The sequence below is a fragment of the Mastomys coucha genome, unplaced genomic scaffold (genome assembly GCF_008632895.1).
Source record: "Mastomys coucha isolate ucsf_1 unplaced genomic scaffold, UCSF_Mcou_1 pScaffold3, whole genome shotgun sequence".
NCBI lineage: Eukaryota > Metazoa > Chordata > Mammalia > Rodentia > Muridae > Mastomys > Mastomys coucha.
The window spans coordinates 58,660,651-58,670,895 of NW_022196909.1; the positions used below are offsets into that span (position 1 = coordinate 58,660,651).

The following is a 10,245-nucleotide window of genomic DNA, read 5'->3' on the forward strand; positions in this document are numbered from 1 at the left end:
CTTCCTCAGCTGCCTTCTTTAAGCATTCGGGAGGGCCCAGTACAGGCCAGGGGCGCACCATCTGGGATGCACCATCTACAGTGAACTGGCCCTCACACATCCATGTCAATCAAGAAAATGCCTCAGAGGCTTGTCCATGGGCCAAACGGGTAGGAGCATTTCATAACTGAGGCTTCCTCTTCCATAATGACTATAGCAAGCTGACATAAAATCAGCCAGCACAGCTGCCCAATAGCCATAGGTGCCAAGAACCAACTCAATAGCAGGCTCTTCTTCTTACTGCTAAGTCATCTCTCCTGCTCTCTGCTTTTAAAATTAGTTGTTCTTATCATAAATTCTAGATAAAAAAAAAAAGACTTCTGCGATACAGCTAGTTGGTTTTGTTCTGCTATTTTATAAGTACTGGTATTATTCCAATGTTAGCGCAATGTTCTTAGAGTCCTGGGAAAGAGAATGACCTAGCCTCCAAATGTATGTTAAATTTCTCTGAGGTCTTTAAAAGGTAGAGGGCCCTCCCTACCCCAAACTTGTGAGACCAAAGTGAATCCTGTTGCTCTGTGTTCAGACATGCATCCCTACTTCTGATATTATCCCGCTATTTCAACTGAAACAAAGGAACCTTTATAACCCATGCTGACATCACTTGCTGAGTAGCTATCGTGACTGGGCAGAAATTCAAACAACTGGCAGAGTACAGATGTGGAAGCAGGAAGTTTATCAACAGAACTCAACAATCATTCCTTATTTGAGCAAGACCCTGCCCACTAGGAAAGTAAGTTACATTGCAAGCCTACCAGTTGATCACTAGACATTATTGTATGGAGCGCTAGAAGTGTGCCTGAGCTCACGGAGCCTCCTGAGAGCCGTCTTCTGTGTTATGAGCTGTGGTTAGCAACTACGCTGTTCAATTTTGCAAGCGTGGCGAGTGGGAAACAATCACAACTTCCATAAAAGTTTATAGAGCATGGCGGCTTGTCATTTGAGCGCAGCCTCCGATACCATTGCAAGGTACCACTGCTATCATATACATACTCAATGACCTACATAGAAGCAGGCCTATTCTCACCCCTGCTTTTTTTTTTTTCAGAAGGTGTTCTTTTTTTGGAGTGAATGAGGAATTGGCTTGTTAGGCTGGGAGATAAGGACTTATGAGGCTGAACTGCCTGCTTCCAACTTTGAGCAGTTTCAAAGGTCAGGGCTTAGGGCATCGGAACAACTTGTGCACCTTCACGGTCGTGGGTCTGACTACACACCGAAACAACCTCCCTCTCAGTGCCCTTCCCACGTGTTGAAAATGATAAAGTCCTGATGGCAGAGTGGCCAAATGCCCTTCAGGATGAGGCCGCCCAATTTAGCAAGTGACCACGATTAGAGTTGGAACTGTCCCTTCACTAGAAGTACACCGAAGGCTAAGACCAAAAGGCTAAACTCAGTTATAGAACAGCAGAACATGGCTACAAACACCACGGCTCCAGCACACAGAGGATATTTGCTGCAGACGGATGCCAAGGCTACAGCTTGTGGGAGCTTGTACCCTTACCAGCCGATTAAATGTTGAAACTTCAGTTGTAACAATTAAGCAGATAACACTGCCTATTGCAAACAGACTTAGAAACCTATCTAATTAGGTTAGTGTCAGGATGAGGAACTGGGTAGCTAGACATAGTCTCTCAGAGTGTCATGGTACTACTGCTATCATATACAACACATAGAATTTGACTTAAATAGGTAAATAGGGACCATGACTACAGCCCCATCAGATCTGAAACTGTCATTAATTACGTTTAAAAAAATGAATTTGTCTACAGTCAAAAAATTTTCAAAAAGATGAAACTGAATCATGAATAAGCCAGATATGTGGGTGCCTCCCTGAAATAACAGCTTTAACATATTGTTGGATGTGAAGCTAAGCAGCTGTGTCTGAAACCAGCGACCCTTCAGACAGCCGCTCTGCCTTCCACTAAGTGTCAGTCAGTCCAGTCCGGAGCCTGGCTTGGTTAGCTGAAGCTTTCAGGTGCCACTGCTTGGAAGATCAGTGTGGGGAGTATCTGCGTGGCCAACTTACAATAAGTTGCAAACACTTGGAAGTCACACACTGGGCTTCAGAACAGACTAGATTCCCAAAGTTTTTCATAGAGAAAATACTTGACACCAGCTATTCATGAACAAAAGATTCATGCATGCTAGGGAAATACTTCAGTTGAGGGAGTGCTCAACTAGCATCCAGGAAAACCTAGGTTTAATCCCCAGCACCTCATAAAACCTGGCATGGTGATGCATGCCTGTAATCCTCAGAATTTAAGAAGCTGGAGCGGGAAGATACTAGGTCTGACTGAGGTGAGGCTGGGCTACAAACTGAGTTCCATGCTAGCGTGAGCTAAATGAGACCCTGTTTCAAACTATAAACACCATCTCATGGCAATCTTGGGTATTCTGATATCCGTCCTTCAATTAAAGCTTACTGGGTGACGTCATCAGTTTATGATAAAGGAAGAAGAAAACTCAGGAGAAGAGATGGTAGAATAAACATAGCTTATAATGAACATGAGTTTCAGATCACCAACCACTGGGACAGCACCCTAAAGTCCTTCAACGTCGTGGACACAACAAGACTACTAGGACACTTCTGAGTGACAAGCTTTCAAGAGCCCCCAGCCACCCATCCCTATCCCCAAACTTGACCACCAAGTCCCCTCCCTCAAACCCACGCAGCACCCGCCCCCTGCTTCCGCTAATTGACAGGCAGCACAGCTACTCCTAGGAGCGGATTTTTCGCCCTGGTAACAGTGACGAGCTGGCGGGAGCCAATGGCATTCCAGCGGCGGGGCGGGCTGCAGCTACGGGTCAGGTGCTCTGCGCCGAAGCTGCGTGCAGGTGAGCGAACTGGATCCACAGTGCCCCTTGCTTCTGCCTCCTCTAGGTCCCGAATGCTCCAGGACAGATCTATCTCAGCGCCGGTGAGTCCCCGGAGATGGGTAGCCTGCCTCCTGAGGCCCACACTGGGGCTGTCACCAGCCAGGGGGGCGGGGAGGCCTAGCAACCCCAGTAGGGAGGAAGCGATGCATCCACCCACCCCTCTCCAGCCCGCCCCCCTACCCTAGCCCGCCTCCCCATCCCCCCCTAAGCCCCACCCCAACCCACAACCCCTCCCCTGACATAAACCCACTCCTCTTCTCTACCCTCCTCTGCTCTTTGATTGGTGCTCCTGTTTGCCCAGGTTGTGGGAGGGAAGGGCTGGAGAGAGGAAGGACTGGAAAGGCCAAAGCGATTTCAAAGGAGATCTTGAGATTTTCAGGACTCCGTGCTGTTTATGCTTGGAGAAATGAGAGATTGTCTTCTTTTCCTCATCCCCACCCCCACGTGTGTTATGGCACCCTTGTAATTATGTTGCTTCTTCTTATCGAGCTTCCCAGAGCTTTATACAGAGCCTCATGCCTCACTTCAGTTTGCCCCAAGAAAAACAGTTGTCTTCTACTTACCGCAATTAATTAAAATAGATGAAAACAAGATCATATGTTCCATGCAACTGATTCTTTCTTGGCGTTAAACTGTATTTGGTTGATAATGATTTCTTTCGTGTTATTGAGATGGGAGAGAAAATTGAGCGAAAGAAAAGAAAAGGGGGAAGGAATGGTGGTCATTTGCAGTTTTCTGCATACAGTTAATTCCCCATCATAGCCATTATTAATGTTGCTTCCGGAATGAGTGGCATTCAAGATACAATAGTAAATTTAAGTTTGGAATCAGTCATTGCCTTGAGACCAATGTCTAAAACAGTTTCTAGTTTGGATGAAACTACAGTTTTAAAAAGCAAATCTTACCTTATGCACATATGTATCCTTTGCGTACAGCTTGTGGTTCCAAAAGCAAAGCCAGCCTGCCTCATAGGTTACATTCCGCCCCCATTCCTAGACCACAGCAAGGCAAGATAGAGCCACATACACACATAGCACACACACCACACATCCACACATCCACACATGCACACATATCACACATACACACATACCACACATGCCACACATGTACACATATCACACATACCACACATACACATACCATACAAACCACATATGCACACATACCACACATGCACACATATGCACACATATCACACATGCACACATACCATACAAACCACATATGCACACATACCACACATGCACACATATGCACACATATCACACATGCACACATCACACATACCACACATGCAACACATACCACATATGCACACATATCACACATGCACCCATACCACACACACATATCACACATGCACACATATCACACATGCATACATACCACACATGCACACACACACACACACACACACCATATCCATAAATTTTCAAGCATTCTTCTGAATTTGTCTCTGAAAAGTCACATATACAAAATATCTTTTGATAGAATATAGGAAACTAAAAGGTTGTTTGTTTACTTGTTTGTTTGTTTGTTTGTTTTTAAAGAGGCACTAAAGCTTTTTGGCCCTGGTGTCCTATGTCAAATGGAGTTCTGTACAATTTTTTCAGGCTGTGACTTAGTATGTAAATGAGATAACTAATCGCTGTCACTCTCAGTTTGGGAGAAAATGTACAAACCACGGTTGTCAGTATTAATCCCTTTATGCTTATTCTACAGGTTACCTTCTGCTGAGCTGATCAAGGACTGGAAAGATGATTCTGGAGTTCCTCCTTGTGTCCTGTACACTGGCTACTCTGTCTCATTCAGTTCTATTTTCTCTACAGCCAGAACAGCAAAAAGTTCTGGTAGTTTCTTTTGATGGATTCCGCTGGGATTACTTATATAAAGTTCCAACACCTCATTTCCATTATATCATGAAAAATGGTGTCCATGTGAACCAAGTCACTAATGTTTTTATCACAAAGACCTACCCTAACCATTACACTTTGGTCACTGGTCTCTTTGCAGAGAATCATGGGATTGTTGCAAATGACATGTTCGATCCTATTCTGAACAAGTCTTTCTCTTTGGAGCACATGAATATTTATGATTCTAAGTTTTGGGAAGAAGCCACACCAATATGGATCACCAACCAGAGGGCAGGGCACGCTAGTGGCGCTGCCATGTGGCCCGGATCAGATGTAAAGATCCATGATAGTTTCCCTACCTACTATCTACCTTACAATGAGACTGTTTCCTTTGAAGACAGAGTTGCTAAAATCATTGAGTGGTTTACAGCCAAAGACCCCATCAATCTTGGTTTTCTCTACTGGGAAGAGCCCGATGACACGGGCCATGATGTGGGACCCGACAGTCCTCTCATGGGGCCTGTTATTTCTGATATTGACCACAAGTTAGGGTATCTGATAAAGATGCTGAAAAAGGCAAAGTTATGGAATAATGTTAACCTCATCATCACAAGCGACCACGGGATGACCCAGTGCTCTAAGCAAAGGGTGATAGAACTTGACCGCTACCTGGACAAAGAGCACTACACCCTGATTGATCACTCACCTGTAGCTGCCATCCTGCCCAAAGAAGGTAAGTCTGATCTCATGCTGATCGGAGCATAGCGCACCACATGCCCAGTGTGTAAGCACCTGTCTTTCCAGGACACTTGGCCTGTGCCATAAGGGCGTCCTAAGATTTAGTTCTTAGACTTGGAAAACAAAATCTCCTTTCTCTTGAGTTTCATTTCCTCCCACACCTGGAAATACTGACAGTTTGGCTATAGGTTTTAAGCATTTTAGAATCACAAAATATGGTAAAGGTTGCAGCTCTTCAAGAGAGATAGATAGGGCCTTTGAATACAATCTCAGTCTTCTCTTGGAAGCCTGTGACCCTTAGTCAAGACCTGGTTAATAGGCAAGCAGTGGAGTATGTGAAGGAGAGAATGTGCTTGTCAATCCTAGGCTTTTTTTTTTTTATTTTGGTAAGGAGTTTTGATTAGTACCTTGCATTCTTTATAAACGTCTGCAGGAATCCCCCTCCCCAACATTTTAAAGCTAGGTCAAGGCTTAACATGTGGAGGAGAGGTCACAGAATTGGCAGCCCGATATGCAAGGCTTGCTTTTCTGAATGAAACTGTAGCACCTTGGAGAGTTGGTCCTACGTAGCGAGAAGGGATTTTGAAAAGCTCTGCTACCTCACCAGTGGGAATTGTGTCCTCTCAGGGGAGTTAAGCAAAATCTATTAAGTAGCAATGTGGAAGTGTGCCTGCCTGTACACATGGTTTGCAACTCAAATGTTACATCAACCCATTAGATTCCCACCAGCCCTAGATTCCCTTAGGCAATTGGGTTTTGGTGTTGTAGGTTTTCTCTTGTTGAAGTTTGTTGATCAGAGAGACAAAGACCTGACAAGTGGATTTGAGGAAAAGGACTTAAAAATGGTGGCAAAATGTGGTACATTTTCAGTTCTGGTGTGTCCTCTAATACCCCCAGGAATTTCCCAAGCTGATTTCCACCCCTAGTTATCTTCCATTACTCCTGACCTCTGCGTACCCTGCTGTCTTCTCCAAGGGCTTTGTTTCTACAGCCACAGGAACTGGCTGCTGTCTGTTTAATCTACCTGTGTTCTCTTGTTTGGGTTTCATAAAACCTTGGTGTTTAGGTGGTGTCTATAGTACAACAGGTGTTTGTATCTACGTGCATATTTAAGTCTTTAGAGAGTAGCGAATACTGTTTTTGGACAAAGCCCTTTTTTGTTATTATTCTGTAAGAGAATGTGCTCATAACAGAGTAGCTGTTTCTATTTCCCCCTCAAGATTCTTTCTTCTTCAGAGTGTGGAGTTCCACTATGCATGGCTTATATTCATTTATTTTCCCAGCCCTGGGTGTTTGTAGAAATGTGAGTCTTGTTCTGAGTCCCCTCTCTCTCTGTTCCTTTCTCCTTAGGTAAATTTGATGAAGTCTATGGCGCGCTGGCCGGTGCCCATCCTAATCTAACGGTCTACAAAAAGGAGGAGATACCAGAAAGATGGCATTACAAGCACAATGACCGAGTTCAACCAATCGTAGCGGTGGCCGACGAAGGGTGGTATATTTTGCAGAATAAGTCAGATGATTTTCTGTGTGAGTATGTTATCGTATTTCTTCCCATTCTCCACCGTTTCTTGCTAACTTGGAGGCTGTGGATAATACAGCAGTTTACTTACTGATGTTTTTTAACTCTCTGTTACTTAAATGTTGAAGCACCTGTGTTGTATTGGTACTCATCTAGAAATGCCGTGAAGTTATATACATAAGAAACGTACAAGGTCGAGGCTATCGCTCGGTGGCACATATGCTTGCCTAGCATGTATAAGGCCCTGGGCTTGATCCCCAACACAGGAAAAATGTGTAAAAATGTCTCTTTAGTTAGAATTGAGTTATTGCCCTGTTTAGTGACTGAAAACAAAGTAGTTGCATGACCATGTGCTTGTCATGTTTTTGTGACTCCTGATAGCAGATATGTACAGCCACACGCATTCTGGTTTCTAACCATCTGTACCCACAAATAATCAGTAAAACAGGATTCGATCACATCAAGGAAAGTGGGAAGACTGTTTCCTGAGAATAGTTTCCACCTTCATTTGTTTGTGAACTATGTAGGTAGATGTATATTACTCGGAAAAAGGTCTGCTGAGATCTGAGGGCATTTCTTATTGTGAAGTTAACCTAAAGGTAGGGAGACATTGTAGGGTGTTTGCTTCTGTGAGCTACAATTACACAGTAGGCTAGTCACATTTATTTTCTTGATAGAAAAATTCCAGTGATCCTGTTTCAACTACTTTATGCTTATGTATTCAATGGATAATTCAACTCTGGCTCCTGTGGTCTTTTTCTGTCAGAATTCTACAACTTACTGAGTCCAAAGGCAGGAGTTTTCAGAGTGTGTCCTTTGGTGTTCAACAGTGTCGAAATCATCAGGAAATTGTCAGAAAGGCACATCCTTGGGCCCAGCCCAGCAGCACTGAATTGGACACTGTGAGAACATGGCCTACTCCGCTGTTTTTATATAGACCCTAGGAGTCACATTCACGACATAGTCTGAGAACCATCACCCGTGGGCACTTATTAAATATTGCCCAATAGCTCAAATTTTATGGTAACTGCTACCATTATAAAACAGGGTCCCCGCTCTTTATGATTTCCTCTGGAATCTGATTCTCTGGTCCACGGCATATTAGAGAATTATCGTTACTTTCTCATAGGGCTTAGACTCTTGATCCCTACTTCTCACAAAAATGAACACAACCTAAATCAATTCTGGATTATGTAACGGTGCATTTCCCAGTATAATTTATCAACTAAACAGGTGAGCACAGAACCCTCCCTGTCTGGTTGTTGCTATCGGCTCATACGCCCAGCAACTTTCATGCTTGAAGAAACTGAAAGGAATTATGGCATTTAGAATGGTTCTGCAGGTGGAGTTGACTCATGGGAAGATGTCAGATTACTTTGAGGATGACAGATCAGTGACTTTCAGAGAAGTGAACTTGAATTTTCACTTTCTACAGCTGAATGCTGTTGTGGATTTCCTTGTAGCAAGCAAGGATAAAGTTGGAGTCCTGAGTCACGTTCCTCATACTCTCAAATAAAGGCCTGTCAGTTTCCTTTGGTCACCATCTTAGCCCAACTGTGGCCATGCCTTTGCTCTGTTACCATGCCAGCCATACATTCAGCTTTGAATATGCAGTTTCAATCCCTTTGTTTTTTTTTTTAAATGGAATCGCTGGGTATGCCCACCTGAAGACCTCTTAAGGTTATATTTGTAGCCACACTAAAGCACTGTATACTAACTAAGCTGGGTCTCCATCAGAGCCACCAGAGGCCAAACTTCTCAGTCCCCCTACATGATCGGACCTTCATGTTTCAAAGTGGGTGCCAGCTGTGACTAAAGGTTTGATGGCTGTGCCATCTCATGTTTGTATAGTGCTCTTCACTCTCTGTTGGCCACCATGGGTTCTGGTCTTGGTGACTGAGACTACCACCACCTTACTTTCGAGTGACAGACATTGTAGCTACCCTGGAAGTCTTTGCCAAGAATCAGCCAGCCACAGAACAAAACAAAATCAACCACCTGCCTGCATCCCCCAGCCCGACTTGGCTCAGCTTGGGCCTGTTCCCTTCTTTCTTTGCGACTTAAGGTAGCATAGGCCCATAAGAAAGACAGGTAGCCAGGTGACATTTGATTCCTTGAGGTTATCTTTGGGGCTGACAGCAGCAGAGATTATAAACGATAACTTCATTTTTATAAAGTCAAGTTGGATAACCTTTGCCCTTAAGATCAGAATTTGACCATACGACAGTTCTTTCCCTTCTAACGCCATCTGGTTGGCTAACTTATTCATGCATTTTCTCTTTACAGTAGGCAACCATGGTTATGATAATGCATTAGCAGAAATGCATCCAATATTTTTAGCCCACGGTCCTGCCTTCAGAAAGAATTTCACAAAAGAAGCCATGAACTCCACAGATCTGTACCCACTGCTCTGCCACCTCCTCAATATCACCGCCCTGCCACACAATGGATCATTCAGGAATGTCCAGGATCTTCTAAGTTCAGCAACTCCAAAACCAATCCCTTACACACAGAGTACCACACTCCTCCTTGGTAGTGACAAGCCGGGAGAGTATGAGCAAGAGGAGTCGTACCCTTATTACATAGGCATCTCTCTCGGCAGCATCATAGCTATTATATTCTTTGTAGTTCTCATTAAGCATTTAATACGCAGTCAAGTGCATACCTTACAATATATGCAGGTTGAAGTTGCTCAACCGTTACTCCAGGCTTAGCGCTTCTTTGACATGGAACTGCTGATTGAAGTGGAGGGTACAAAATGATATCAGTGGTGACCCTTCAGCTTCTCACAAGCTAGTTACAGATATCTGCATAGGCCATCAAGCAGTTAACCCAGACGCGGGCACAGTCACATGTACATACATGCACACCCACAGATCGAAACACTCCTGCCTGCAAATGATCAAAGACGTAAGGGTGCCCCTCCACGGCTTTCTCTGGCTTAGTAGGTAGATGGTGCTCCATTTGGGGTTGGCACATATAATGTACATACTTAACAACTTGCACTATTGGAGATACCTAAGATAATGTACTTTTACTATCCTAGTGGGTACTTCTCCTCTGACATGCACTTTACAAATACATCTAGTAACTTGATTGAAAATGACAACCTTCTGCACCTCTGTCACCAAATACTAGCATTCCATGTAGAGAGTGAAGGAAGCTTCTAGCAATTCCCAAATAATGTAGAACTCTGTCTCCTTAAATGGGAGGAGG

General features: G+C 44.0%; 1 protein-coding gene across 2 annotated transcripts; it reads left to right on the forward strand.

Moving 5' to 3' along the window:
* Window positions 1–2,806: 2,806 nt before the first annotated feature.
* On the forward strand, window positions 2,807–10,239 carry Enpp5 (ectonucleotide pyrophosphatase/phosphodiesterase family member 5). 2 transcript variants are annotated; one of them, XM_031348130.1, is made up of 4 exons: window positions 2,807–2,874; window positions 4,642–5,505; window positions 6,861–7,037; window positions 9,316–10,239. In XM_031348130.1, exons 2-4 carry the CDS (start codon window positions 4,677–4,679, stop codon window positions 9,741–9,743), a joined length of 1,434 nt encoding a protein of 477 aa, XP_031203990.1. In that variant the 5' UTR covers window positions 2,807–2,874; window positions 4,642–4,676; the 3' UTR covers window positions 9,744–10,239. The 2 variants fall into 2 exon arrangements, with proteins under 2 accessions (XP_031203990.1, XP_031203989.1); XM_031348129.1 differs by having other exon boundaries at window positions 2,808–2,957.
* The last annotated feature ends 6 nt before the right edge of the window (window positions 10,240–10,245 follow it).